This window comes from Trichogramma pretiosum, unplaced genomic scaffold (assembly GCF_000599845.2).
Source record: "Trichogramma pretiosum strain Unisexual culture from Peru unplaced genomic scaffold, Tpre_2.0 scaffold29, whole genome shotgun sequence".
NCBI classification, from domain to species: Eukaryota; Metazoa; Arthropoda; class Insecta; order Hymenoptera; family Trichogrammatidae; genus Trichogramma; species Trichogramma pretiosum.
The window spans coordinates 1,095,255-1,110,387 of NW_019641669.1; the positions used below are offsets into that span (position 1 = coordinate 1,095,255).

At 41.4% G+C, this 15,133-nt stretch overlaps 1 protein-coding gene across 5 annotated transcripts in view; it reads left to right on the top strand.

Annotated features, from left to right (window-relative positions):
- The window catches only part of LOC106660174 (nuclear factor of activated T-cells 5), a 42,006-nt gene that overhangs the window by 3,488 nt on the left and 23,385 nt on the right, over positions 1–15,133 (top strand). For 3 of the 5 annotated variants that reach the window (XM_014383042.2, XM_023460401.1, XM_014383043.2), the window contains exon 1: positions 13,056–14,566. The exons of 1 other annotated variant lie outside the window; for it this stretch is intronic. In XM_014383042.2, coding sequence (XP_014238528.1) covers positions 14,236–14,566 — 331 coding nt within the window. In that variant the 5' untranslated portion in view covers positions 13,056–14,235. Of the gene's footprint in view, positions 1–13,054; positions 14,567–15,133 lie in introns of those variants that run through there. One more of the 5 variants, XM_014383045.2, reaches the window with a different exon arrangement.

Below are 15,133 nucleotides of genomic sequence, written 5' to 3' on the forward strand. Positions count from 1 at the left end.
GTTACGTATATAACCCAGAGATTGTTTGCGATTTGTGTGCACAAGCTACGCTGGGCATAGCTGATTGCGCGTCGCTCGAACGCGAAACTCAATACGCTCGATCGTGAATCTGCGGCGCTCGGCGATAAGGATAATGCGCCCGAGTAAGGCTTTTATATTATATTATTTTATCTCGATTTCTATAAAGAGCAGCTTCTGCTGTGTGTATGTCGCGCGCGCGCTGAATCCGCGACGCGATTCGCGCCAATATAAATGTGTAACTTTATATATAACACACATTGTGTGCGCGCGCCAGAACTGCGCGTAAATGTGTATTTTCTTTGCGCTCTTCGAGTGTATATTATATACTACATGCGTATAATATAAATGTAGGCCCGCATTTCTATTTGTTTATCTATTTATATTAATGATATTACGAGCACGCATGTGCGTGACAATACATATATGAAGAACACATAAACTGTTATCGGCGAGAATTCGTGCGTATGTATACAGTCCGCGATCATCGCGCGCGCCTATATATACGTGTATTTGAGAAAACCAGTGTTTTCGCAATCTCTTTTTGTTATTTCTCTCTCTCTCTCCCTCTCTCTCACTCTCTCTCTCATTTGCCTCATCTTCTTTTTTTCCTCTTCTTTTTACTAATATTTAACGTCTTCTTTGCTCGTGATTTTGCGCACACTTATCGACGATAAAGTAAACTAATGTTTATAAATCAAACGCGAGTTTTCCTTGTTTGAAAAAATTAATTTTAGACTCGCCGGGTCTGCGCCTCTTCAGTGCAGTGAGTATTGTGTATTAAAAAAAATTTGATTTGTGTCGAAGGATTATTTTGTTATCTCCGCGCGTTTGTACGAGCACCAGTGATTCCTGCTCCGATTAATTTTGCCATAGATCACAATCGTAAATCTAGATTCTTTGCGCATGCAGTGTAACATAAATAAACGATAGCAAAGCTAAATAATACTTGGTCTATCCGTGCAATTTTACTTGATGTACTATATTGGACAGGAAAAAATGTTTCGTGATCCAATGCTAATATCGTTAAATATTGGTAGGTAACTTCAGCCTGAGTCTTTGGTTTTTCAAATAATATCGTAACCAACATAGACACCAAACGGGTCTTTACTATAAGAAAGAACAAAGAAAATGAAAATTTATTATTATAGGCCAGTGATCTGGTTGTGAAGATAATTTCGAGAAAAGAGTTGGCTTTTTTAACATCAGGCTTGTCTTTAAAAGTCTCCAAAATTCGTAGTTCTCGGAAAGCAAAAAGTGCACGCATGAAAGTCCATTTGTCCGACATCTTGCCCGAACAGACCGGGAATGACGTCAGAAACGTCAGTTGATTTCGTGTAGTTTTAATACATGTATAATAATACTCTGCAGATTCCAGTTGAACAAACGATTATCATGTTAATGGTTCGCTCAAATCATAATTTTTTTCATTTTTTAACTCTGATTGGTAACTCTGCTCGGTAAACTTGAAGCAACATAAAATAATTAATTCACTTGAAACTCGCAATTACTCCAAGATTTTTGGTTTAAAATGAAAAGAAGACGATAAAATCAAAGCGTAATGTCGGTAGCTATTATAAGTAACACCAATGTTTCCAGGTAGTAGTGCGCCTGTTTGAACTTGAATTATATGCCTTATGTCGTTTGAGTTATCGGTTATAAACTTTTTCGCACGTGCCGTTCCTCGACCACGACGACAAGTCGATTGGAAACTAAAAATAAAACAATGCATATGCATAAGAATATTTCATGTATCAATTACGTGGATCACTAATTATGTCTACGCAATCGCATGAAATCGAGTTATATATTTTTTTTTCATACCATGTCCAAATTAAACAGCGCGATAAAAAAACCAGTCATCATCATTTTGCTCGCGAGAAATTGTTATGAAACGGTGTACACGATGTTACATTAATGCAACTAAACCTGGGGTATGCGTCAATTCAAGATGATTGTACCGAAGTTTTACAACCCTATATCAATTGGAGAGAGTCGAAAGACAAATATACCAGTTCTTTGCACAGTAACGCGCGTGCATTCAAATTGCCGACGCATGTGGAAATTAGTAAACATGATTTATTTTTTGTTTCTACAAAACTTTTTTTTTATTGCTTTCCTTTCGATTCAACCATAATCGATATCCATTTGGCCTTTCATTCGAACCGGCAATCGTCGTTTGTTTTATAAGCTTTGATAAAAATAAATATGTTGCTCATAGTTTAAATCACTTGAAAAAGTTACGCGTGCGAGCGAAAGAGCTTCAATTCAATCGAGCGTGTAAAATTTGTTCGAAGTTTTGAACGATGATAACGCGAAAAAAAAGAACGGGTTGAAATTTCACTCGCACATGTGCACCGATAGATTATGAATCATTTGCAAAAAATTGTCATCAAATAATATTTGGGCCACTCTCGGTGCCGAGGACGAAAGAATGCGTACAGACCAATTTCGAGTTCCACTGAGCTCAACGCAGCTTTGAGCATCTAATTGTCTTTCAATTAAGAAATATTAAAGAGAGTATATTACGCTGAGACACGATTGAACTAATACATGCGGTTTAGTTAAGATCGACACAGACTCGCTTTTTATTCGTTTTCATATTTGAGCATAAATTTAAAAAAAGATATTCACGCTGATTATTACTCAAACCCTTTTGTAGGTCACATATATTAAAGAATGTATGATCGTTAATTGAATTTTCACAATATTAGAGCGTGGCACACTATTTTTATACACCATACATATCTATTAAAATCTTTATTCCTTGTTTGATCTTGAAAATTTTTTCGAAATTTTTAATTTTGCTACTTGACCAATTGAAAGTATAATATTTTGACTGGAAATGATTTTTTTGAAACGATAAAGTCTCAAAAAATACAAATTATTCATAACTGAGCCATTTCTCGATTTCTCTTCGGTAATGTCAATTGAACGATCACACTTGATTTCATCACCATTATTTGTTTAAGCGTCAAATATTTGCTCGACTAATTTTCGATACATTCGGGGTTAATATGCAGCATGCTTGTTACATTAAGCTGCACCCCTCTCACTCGCTGATAAGCTTTGATGTCACTTTTAAAAAATACAGCATTAAAGATGATTATTTTTCATTCCTTGTGCCATCAGTGCTATTTTCACGCCAACTTTCCGTATTATAATCTATTACAGTTATTATAAAAAAAATGTTAATTACTCGCTCAATCAAGGCGCGTAGCCTTGGATAAATCCGAGAAAGACATGTACGATGACAACTCATCGCGAGCTCAACTAACGCGTCGTCGTCGTGCTTGTATGCACACGAATGCGTGGCTCTTGCATATAATACATACGTGCGTATTTGTGCGAGCGAGTGCACTAAAACAAACAAGATTGAGCATGTAGTATCATCGAGAGCAATTGTTTCGTGAACTATAGGAAAACTCTCTGCAGTTGCGCAGATTTAATTAATGCATTCTGAGCAGCCCAAGTTATCATCGCTCAATTACCGATGCAATGCCCTCAATGAAACTTTCCATTTATAATGTCAGTATATGAAAGAGGGATGTGTTGTGTGTTGTTGAGCTCTCTCGCTCGCGCCTATGATCTTTGTGCCATATATCGACGATGTTTTTTAAGATGCCGGGCTTGAATCATTCGTCGCTGAGGGAATATAACAAAAACAGCTGCGAGATTATTGCCGTTCGTTTTTAAATAAACTTTCAGACGTTCGACTGCGCCTGTTGAGAATAATTGACCTTTTGCAACAACATTTTTTTATATTTTAATGAATACGGAGCGTCGTTGCACTCGCTCGCGGATCATTTACCTGTTAAACGGAGCCTTGAAAAAGCATCGTATAATTTTTCTTCTTCCAGACGTTTACGCCATGATCTTGAAAAATGTATTATTATCAAGAATGATGAATTACGTGCCAACAATTGGATCGTTTCAAATACTGCAAGATCTAAATTAACTGTTAGAGATAACAATTTTTTTGCCGATCAACTAAAAATAGAAATAATTTGATGTGTCATTTTTGATAATCCGTGTAAATATTTAAAACGAAAATTTAGCTTGTCCCATGCTCACGCAAGTAGGTATCGAAAACTTTGAGAAAGCTTTTTTGAACAAAATCTTATTTGAAGTCATATGCCAATCTTGATTACCGAACAACAAACTACAAGCGTACCCTGAAAGAATAAAGTTTTAGCCTTTGACATATACTTACCAACTCAGAACTTTATTATGAGTCTATGAATGAAATATTTTTATACTAAAGTAGAAATGAATTTCATCTTAGTCACTAACTCCGTATTTTCTTTGCGGCTTATCGTCGGTTTTGTAGTTACTTTTTTTTTCGTTAAACGATAGAGCGAGAGATACGCGATAGCAGGCCATCCACCGCAACGCGCGATAACTCAAAGATGGTATTGGGATGCCACAGGCAATATGATGATGCATTTTTAGTATTTATCGTATAACACGTCATTATATACAATTAATAAATGATTCGGTTTGCGTTTATTGGCCTTGTTTTTATCAACCAGGAAAGAAATGATGAAAAAATAAAAAGTTAATAAAATAGAAGACAATTGTACTGTGAAACGCCAAAACCCTTCAACCCTAACGTACGAGCGTACGACGAGTGCAATATGCGAATCGGCTGTCGGGATCAAAACTGGAACGGCTGCGGCACGCCCATCCTTGGACTTCAATGGAAAAGTTCATTCAGCAGAATTAAACCTTCACTTGCTCGGCGATCAGAATATAATTGACCATAGGGAAATAAGACTAAAAGGGTAGAAAATTGAAGGACAGGTCGAGTGTGTAGGTAAAAAAATGGAAAATAAGCCATCGCTATCGATTCGAGCCCGACTGGCGCACACATTTACGCGCGTTTGGAGAAGATATTTCACATAATCAATGTTGTATAGTTTTTGGATAACTTAAAAATTTTTTACTGAGAAGTTTTAGTTTTACTCATCTTTGAAATATATTATTTTTAATGTTTCTGTATGTCTGTTGTGAGACTGAGAGCTGAAAAGAAAAATAACAAAAAAGAGAGGGAAAGTTAAACCGTGTATTACGCGGGGTTTGTGTACGTCGATACATGAAATGGGCCGGGCCAATGATTAACTTTCACGTTAGCTCCCTAATTTGTTTACGTAGCAAAAATACACGAATTCAACTTGAACCAAATAAATTCTGGTGAGCAAAACCAACGATTTGGTCTTTTATTTAAAAAATGACGTCAAATTAATTAAAAAATTTTTCTTGTTATTGAATGTAATTTTTGAGCTTTTTCCGACTGAAAAGAAATCTCACTTGCCGATTGCACATACAAAGAGCACGTGATGAGCGCAATTTTTTGAAGTATTCTCGCTGACTGCACATCTGTCTTATAGAGCAGACATCAATATATGTATACCCACGCGCGATACGCGCAAATCGTAAACATGTCCGCGACGCTGCACCGACGTCACAATTGACCGTAAGAATTATGTGGAATCATCTGCACACGTGCTAATTATACACTCGCGAACACGCGTCGCTTATACCGATGTTGTGTCTGTGCGCCATATGTATATACCTATCGTGCATGTAACTCGTACGTGTGTGTTTCTATGATATACCTGCAACAGGACTATATACGAGCTATATCGACGTTCGTTGGCCATTCGAGTTTTTGTTCGAACAGACCTATCGCTTACGATCGTGCTTGTTTTATACCACGACTGCTAATTATAATCCTCAGATTTTTATCGATATACCGTGGATCGACACGCTATATGTCTTCGTTTTTATATTTGCCTCTAATCAACCGCAACTTGAGTTCGAATGCTTCTGGAAACTGATGTTGCGACTCGATCATAAGCTAATTAAAAAGACACTTGAAAGATCTACTGCATTACTCGCGTAGAAAAAAAGCTCTTATTGTTGACGGTATTTTTACAGGTGAACATGTCTGCGAATCTTAAGCTTATTATGCGTATAAATTTGGATGAATGTACATCGTTCGTTCCCACTGATGCACACAACCTATTAAACTTGAAAAAAGATTCTCTCTGTCTCTCTCTTTACATGTACATGCACGCGAAACACACGAAAAATTCAAATTTCATTGCGGTAAAAAAGTAAAAGTACCAAGCGAGCCACGTCGTCGCGTACATGCTGCACACGAGAAATTTTTAATGTGTCAAAATAAGTCGACGTCCTTGGCAGGAGCATTACGCACGTTGCACTTTAACTTTAACACTAAATATTCTTTTTTTTCTCTTTCTCTCTCTATCTCTCTATCTCCTTTTATTTTTTTTTTACCGAACGTAACGAGGCAGTATTTCAGGTTAATATACACGAGCTTGTTTTTGTAGGACAATAAAATTTGATGCGTTGATATAATATCAAAAAATAAAAACAACTGCCGATCTGCTCGTCCGTTATCACTCGTGAATACATAGAACGTCTCTGTAATGATATTCAACAGTTCAAAGCGATACGCAGGAGTTGAAATAAATGCGGAGAAAAAAGCTCAAGATAGAATCGAGAATCAATCGTTCGCGTTTTCCTATAATAATGTCATTCCACTGAATCACAACAATTGTGTACCCTATATGTGCGCTATTCTCTACAGCGACTCCTTCCTTTCTCGATGTTTTTTCTCTTTACACACTCACTTGCTATACACAAACAAGTGACATTATTATCGCGCGCGCAGTGCAGAGTTCAGTGCGTGCATCGCGCGCAAAACACTCGGTATCGAATCGATTGCACTCTCGTCATGTGCCCATGCACATGCCTTGATATATTATTCACAGTGACGCGCGAGGTAACAGCGGCAGCAGCAGCAGCATCTTTGAAACTTCGGAGATGTGGAAAAAAAATACACTCTTGGCTGCATCTATATCTCGTTACTTTTTTCGCTCGATTTGCGGTCGCTCGCAGCGCGTATTATATGCTGCGCGCGAGTCTTGCACGTGTGTATATGTATGCGTACGTATGCATGCATGCATGCGTGTATACATACACATAGGCCCCGAGAAGAACGAGTCCTGATAGGGAAACCGGTCGCGCCTGGTTTTCTCTTGAAACGCGAAAGACAGAGAGAGAGACTCTTACTCGCACTTACATATAAACGCAGACGCACAAACACGTCGTGCTCGATAGAGAGAAAGGAGAGATGAGATGCCAGCGGTAAAAGAATGAAAAATAAGTATTAAAAATTTAATATGATATATACAAGAAGGTCCTTCCTAAAAATAAAAATAAAAATTTACCTTACCGAAAATCGGCGACGCAGAGAGAAGCAGAGAGACAGAGATATTTGTGGTTCTTACGCGAGTCCTCCAGTCTATCGAAAAGTGACATATATTAAAAAAAAAAAAAAGGTTACAAATATCGCACTTCATTTTATCGCAATATATTAAAGATGTACTTAATGTATTCTTGTAACCAAATTACGAGTATTTATTTTATACGAAACTTTGAAAAATAACCATAAAAGTACAATTGTTGAGCTGGGTTGAAAAATCTGTGACTAGTAATTATGCAGCTGCGTGTGTCGTAGGTAAAGTTTGGAGTGACTCAAGCTATAAAATGAATACTTGAGCATTGATAGCTCGCGTCATCTCATCTCAATTAAGAGAGACATAAGCCTTATAACATAACGTATATGCACATTGCACGCATTCGATAATGATAAATTTGTGGCAAGGTGCAACGCTCCATCCGTACGCGATATGCTTCACGCCTCGAGATTCGATGTACCTGGTTCACATAATGCGATAATACGAAGCCTCCGATACATTATTACATGTAAGTATACATATGTGTATCGAGGAAGCGGGAAACGAAGCAGGCCTGAAATTGAGCTCGGCAGCATACGATGATGATACTACCGAGAGCACAGCACTCGATCGAGTCGGCTCGGGCTAATTAGCTGGTACTCGCTAGCTGCGCGTTACACACGGTGTTTCGTTTATTTACACTAAATATTCGTCAATGCCGCGTAAAGCACGTGTATACACATGTACCGCATCGCAGAGGCGCGCAACAATGACAGCTTTTAAAGTCGTGTATGTGTGTGTTGTGGTGCAGTCGCTCGAAATCTTCTCGTGTAAATTCGCTGCGATGTATCGACGCTGCGAATCATATGTAAACTTTTCATTCCGAAAGAGCGCAATTGGCCACCGCTCGTATCGCAATTTTTCTCTCTCGATGCGAGCCGGGCCTGAATCGATGATATCAAACCGCATTAAAGACTATTTATAAATGCGTATAATTGATAAGTAACAATAAGTAGGGCTACATTTGGGTCACTCGTTAACTCCACGCCTCCAGTACGCGTCGGCTCTCTTCTTATTCTCGCTCCTTCTTGTCTCTCGATTCAGCGCTCTGCCGCAGAGTCTCGAAGTCAACGCGTCAAGTCATTTTCGCGCTGAGCAGCTCGCACGTCCATGTACGTACGTCGTATAGTAGCTCGCAAGCTCACAAGAATACGCGACGCCGCGCATGTAACTAACGCGTATGTACTCACGTACAATAGACGCGATTCAACGTGGATCTATACGCACATACGCCGCGCGCAGACACGAGCGAACTAATGTATCCAGCGCGACGTGTGTACGTGTAAGCGCACACACACACACACACAAACTTTATTTTTGCATCGATCGAAGGTCGTCTCGGGGAACGACGCGCACACGGCACACGAGTGTGTGCGTGGTACGCGCGAGTTTTTCGCATTTAATGCGAATAATACGCGCGGTGGCGAGTCGCATCGCCTACTTTATCCTACCCTTATAGACCCGAGCTTTCGCTCGATTCTTGGCAAGTCCTAGTTGGCTCTATATATACATTATTTAAGTATTGTGTACGTCGGTGAAGTTTCATTCATTTCATTCATCGGCCGCTCCCGGCACTGCTGCTCACCGCGCCGCGTATACATCTACCTGCGCACGTAAACAGCGAGCAACGACGATTTCCTCGCGCAAAAATTGTCTCTACCTTCTTCCGTTGTTCTTTTTTTTCTTTCACTTTTCCTCTTTTCGTTGGCGCTCGCTTGCAGGCCGCTACATTTTGGGAATCAAGGTAAAGAACTCGTTGTACGCATGCGACGCATCGATACCGTTATACGCCGGGCGCGCAGTTCTGTCTCTCGCGAACGATCGCTTGCGCGCAATTCCGTTACGTGCGCGCATGCGATCGCGAGCGCGCTGCGTGTAATACGCGTTTAATAACGGTACAAACGGCCCCCTGCGCCGCGCATCGTGCGTAAGAATTGCATTCGTTTATTTCTTTATCGCACAATATATAACGATCGAAGATACGTTTAACTCGTTCTGTGGGTATATAGCATCCGAAGGTATACCATCGAAAATATAAAGATCCCACGCGCTCGAGATTCGCACTTCGTTCCAGTAGAGCTTCCCAAAGCTCGCACTGATAAAAAATCGCAGCAGCAGCGAAAGAGAGAAGGAGAGAGAAAAGCAATCAAGTGCGACTATTGTCGCAATAAGCACGAATCCGACGCAAGCGATCTGAGTCATCAACGCTCGACAACAAACAATTTGCAGCTTTTGCGGCTTCGATGATAGTTTGTTTCTTATTCTCTCCCTGGCGCACGCCGGAGTGATTGAGAGAGAGAGAGAGAAAGACGCGTATATGTGCACAAAGTCCGAGCTTTTGCGCCAAAGCTCGATGTGCTATGGACTCCCCCTATTTATAGATGGACGACGACGACGTGCTCTTAGCGCCTTTTGTATATACTCCGAACACGAGCTCGGTGGATGTGCGAAACGCACACGCACTTCTCTCTCTTTCTTTCTTATTCTCTCTTTCGTCGCCGAGTAAGTATTGTACGAGCGTATAAGCAGTGGAGTATCGCGCAAACTTATCCACGCACCGCGGCCCGAATTGTGTATAGGGCCAATGACCACGTTTACAAACGACCAACCTATATAGCATCTAAGAATCGGAGCCGTAAAAAGTAAGAAAGAGAGGGAGAGAAGCTCGTCAAGGTCGTCGTCGTCGTCGCTCGATTATTGTTATCATTATCATCGCAATGGATTAGAAGAAGTTCGCACAGCGCTCGCACATTGTATGTATGTATGCGTATAATGTATATAAGGCGAGCAGCGCTAGGAGAGGGAAGGTCAGACATGAATAAATAAGCCAACTCCGGGTTTTTCTAAAGGTGAAAAGGAGCGAGGCGTTCACACACACACACACACACACACACACACACACACACACACACACACACACACACACACACACACACACACACACANCACACACACACACACACACACACACACACACACACACACACACACACACACACACGATGAATAGCATAGACATATACGCGGGAAATCGATAAGAGGAGAAGAACAGTACGATAACACAGAGAAAGAGAGGCGAGTGAGAGAAAAGTGCCGCAGACGACGAAGCTTTTATATTGTTATTATAATGGCGTCCATGCGGCGCGCGCGCTGTGTCATGCAGCAAGTGTACATGGACTGCTTATTATAATGTGTTGTATATATAGGTCTGTGTGTTTGTGTGCCCGTGCACGAGCCCCAACAAATATTAATGTAAGCATTTTGTCTACAAAAGGGAGGACGAGAGCGTTTAATTGTTTTGCCCGTGTGCGCCGCCGACATCTTCGCCTCCACCGCCGCCTTCACTGGATCGTTCTCTCCCGCTTTTCTTCAATTAACGATCTCGTATATTGATACGTAACGAGGCTAATTCTTTTCGCTTCAAATATAACGGAATTACAAATCCCTCAACAGAATCCGTATCATAGATAATTATTGGTAAATATGCAAGGTTTAACAAATAATTATCACGATTCTCTTGTAGCGATCGCTACGAATTTCGCTTTAAAGCGATATGCACATCGTTCGCGTATTCCAAATTGATCTCGTAGCTAGGCTTTAGGACCAATCTTTCTGTCTCACGGGGCACCAAAATCGTTATACCGATCGCGGTGAATTATATTAAATTCGCGTATAATAGTGTCGGGGCCAGAAACTCGACTCGATCGTTCGCATTATTTATTATAACGCTCATGTGTAATACAATTGAAATTCGCAGTTTGCGAGCGCAAACGTAATTCCATTTATTTATTATTTATTTTATTTCTTGTGTGTGGGTTTTTTATTTTGCATTGAGTGCGTCGCAAAGTTCAGGCGCCGATTTACAAGGCGAACTTCGCGGCAGCGTAGAAGATTGTCGAATACGCGTGATTTTTGTATACAATATATTATACGAAGAGCAGTTGTCAGCGAGAAAAAAAGTGCATCGCCTCGCGTATAGTTGCACTTTAAATATTACGAATATTAACACGAAGCTCAAGAGTAGGCAATAATAGTACGATTTAAGTATAGTATTTTATCAACGCGGCCGCGTACATCCGCGACACACGATGACTCATAACAATGCACATTCGATGCAAAAATAATTGAGTCGCGACAGCGAAAAAGTCGAGCGCGGCGCGCGAGCTGCTTCTTCATCGATATTATAAATCACTGGCTTTACTCTCGCTACTTGCTGCTGCTGCTGCTGCTCCTACTACACATGTATATATTGCAAGTCGAATCGCGCAAACACTCAATTACAGTGACTCCCCCCTAACGGATGCCGCGCAACAAATATATGTGACTTTTATATATACAAGCTCACCAGCGAATCTCTTTTTTTTTGTTTAATCTTCGATTACAAGCTAGCGAGTGCGTGTGGGCGTGCGCGCTCAAAGCCGTGTTATAGATTTTGAAGAAAAAGCGAAAAAAAAAAAATTATTAACCGTATGAGTGCGAGCTGTGATTGTTCGAAAAAAAAATCACGACGAAGATAAGGACACATGTACAGGGGTACTGATAATGATCGTGTATTTATATTACGAGGTAGTGCCTTGGGAGCGTCTTTCGGCGCGCGCAGCACACACAATACACACATATTTGCTGTGCACACCTCTCGATGCGAGAATTGTAATATTAATAATAATAACAATATAAATAATAAAAATAATAATAATATTACAGGTAAGGTCGAAAAAATACAAGTAGCCGGGTCGAGCCTCCGAATCGATTCGGTACGGAGCGATTATTAGCTTTATGAATTTCGCTCTCGGTATTCTTGCTCCTAAATATACCTACGCACGATATATATACTTGAGAACAGGCGTGACATTATGTATACATTTTGATACTAGTGCCGCGCGGCGCTTGGTGCTCCGTATTTCTGATCTATTATAACATCTACGCTAACACACATTCGAAAATCTTTCGATGTCATCGATGTGTTAAATATATAAAAAAAAAAAAAAAAAAAAAAAAGGTCCACACAAAACNAAAAAAAAAAAAAAAAAAAATAGGTCCACACAAAACACGTGTCAGCGAAACTGTCAGATAATTTACTGACTTTTTTCCCTCTTTTTCTATTTTGATAACTGCTCATGATCCGCGCGCGTATAAACTTAAACTGACCGCTACTCCTCGTGCAATGATAAGTGAGCGTACGCAGAAGAGGCGATGCATCGGAGCTGCTGCTTTTTTTATAAACATCAGTGGCGAAAAGACAAAACAACTCGAGCCCATAATTTTGTCCTTTTATCAGTATCAGTTTATAATGAAGCGCCCTTTAATTCGATGAACACATACGTTAAAAGCTGCCTCAGTAATATCATAATTTGAGACTTCAAGTCATCCGCATCTCGATAGCTGCACTCGTATGCAACTTAAAACGCGTTTTTTCTCGAAAACTCGAAAAGTGGACTTGAGTCGTTTTGCCTTTCCACCTCGCGCACGGACATGTATACGCGCACACGAGCTCGAGCGAGTGAAAAAAATTGTATATAGAGAGACTCGAGGAGTTGGATCGCAGCTGAGCATAGTATAGCAACAGTGCGACGTTGTGTGTATGTGTATGTTCACGATATGCATGTGTGAGATACCCGAGTGCGTGAGTGTGTGTACGTGTGTATGTATGCGCGTCGACGGCGACGGCCCATACGGCGGAGGGTGGGGATAGACATTTACTCGGGCTCTTCGGCGTGTCATGACGGCCGTCTCTCGTAATGCCAGTCTGTCTTGCGGCGCTCGACACGCACGTTTGTCGACGCTTCTCACGCATAAGAGCGCAATATATAAAACGCGAATCCGTTCGTAAACACATTGATATATACATACATACGTATATACAAGCATCATCGCTCGCATAATCATCATTATATACACGCGAGAGCTCGGTCGCATACTTGTCTCGAATGCGAGAGAGCTTAAATATCGCAGCCAAAGTGAATGCAATCCATTTCGACTCTCTCGCTCCCTCTCCTCTTACATATATATTTCTTTCTCTACATCTGTGCGCTCGCGACGAACGAACGAACGAACGTCATCGATCGACGGAGAGCAACAAGCAGCAGCGGCAGCAGCAAAAAGATGCATCGCCGGTCACAGGAGTGCTTTCTCGTTATTTTCTGAAAGAGACTCGAAAATCCGCTCGCGGATGATCTTTTATCGCTCGTCGAATTGAGATTTCGTTGCCTTATTTTTCACTGCAACATTTTTTTGGCGTTTTATTGACGTTCTCCCTCGTCGTCGGTCCGAATATTCAGCCCGAAATATTCACGCGATGTTTCACGATCGGTGATTACGACACCAAAAGTTGTGGCGGCGCGAGTAGTACACGACGGCGACAACGACGGCAGCAGCAGCAGCAGCAGCAGCAACGGCAACAACAGTGCGCGTGCATCGGCATCGAGCAACAGCAGCAGCAAGATTGTCAACGATTCTTGGGTTTTAATCGATAAAAACAAAAGAAAAACTGCAAAAGTGTGCGCGATCGCGCTAGTTCGCCGATCATTAATACAGTCGTGCTTGTGAAGCAGTTCGAAGCTTTCTAAAAAAAAAGTCGAAAGTTGGAGTAGCAAGTAAAAAAAAGCTCCGAATTGAGAAAAAAGTTGCACCGGTACTCGTCGATCTCTCAGCAGTCGCGACCGATATCGCGCTGTAAATTATTTATCGTAATAAATAAATTTGTGCGAGTATTCGGCAAGGAGCAACAAAACACCGTTGCGAGAGGGACGCGAAACACAACGAGCGAGAGGAGCTACTAAAGAGAGAGAGAAAGATCGAGAAAAGAGAGAGATAGAGAGAGAGAGAAAACAAGATAGAAAGAGAAAGAGAGAGAAGAGCAGCGAGTCAGTCAGCGAGCGGGCAAGTTTGAATGGCTCCCGATCTCGAAAAGAAGCGCGGATCGACAAGTCGTGCGTCAGAGGCAGTAGCAGCAGCAGCCCGACAGTCAGCGAGAGCCAGAGCAGCGACAGTAGCAGCAGCTCGACCAGCGATAGCAATAGCGGCGTCGTCGTCGTCGGCCAATGCAGCAGTGCGTGGCGACAGGAACGCGGCACTAGGCATGCAACTACTACAGTTATGCACTAGCAACTTCTACGAAGATTATTACCCTCATGACTTAGGATCCGCTGCGCAGCTAGCACACCAGCCGCAGCCGCAGCCGCCGCCGCCGCCGCCTCCGTTGCTGCACCAGTCGCTTCACGGTAAATGAAACAACAACAACAAATGAAAGAAAGAGAGAAAGAAAAAATGCGATGACCGATGCGTAATGAAGCGTGCGTGCGTGTGCGTAAACTCCGAGGTCTCTTGGAGTATTTTTGCTCGTTTTGCGTTTATGCGTATGCGTATTCGATTTGGTTTTAAGCGAGACAACCCCTTGTGCGTATTATTATTCGTGGACTCGTGGAATTTTTCGCCGAGAGCCGTTTATAATACTTTACTCCTCGATATTCAATAATAATTACGAGGCGATTTATGGCGCTGAAATATTTCAGGCTCAATTATAGGGTAATGTCTATTTACTCAGACCCGCGATATATATAGTGCCTGCGCGCGCGCGCGTCTGTGTATAATGTGTGCTTCGCGCTACTCTACCCGGCTGCTTATACACGTATTTTACTACCTGCTAACCGAAGCTCTTCGATTGAGCATCTCTCGCGTTATACATATACGTGTACGTGTATGTGCACCCGCGTAGCTCGTCGAGTGTGCAGCACTTGTTGCACTTGTTTTCGATCGTCTTATAGGCATGTGTGTGTGTGTGTACATTC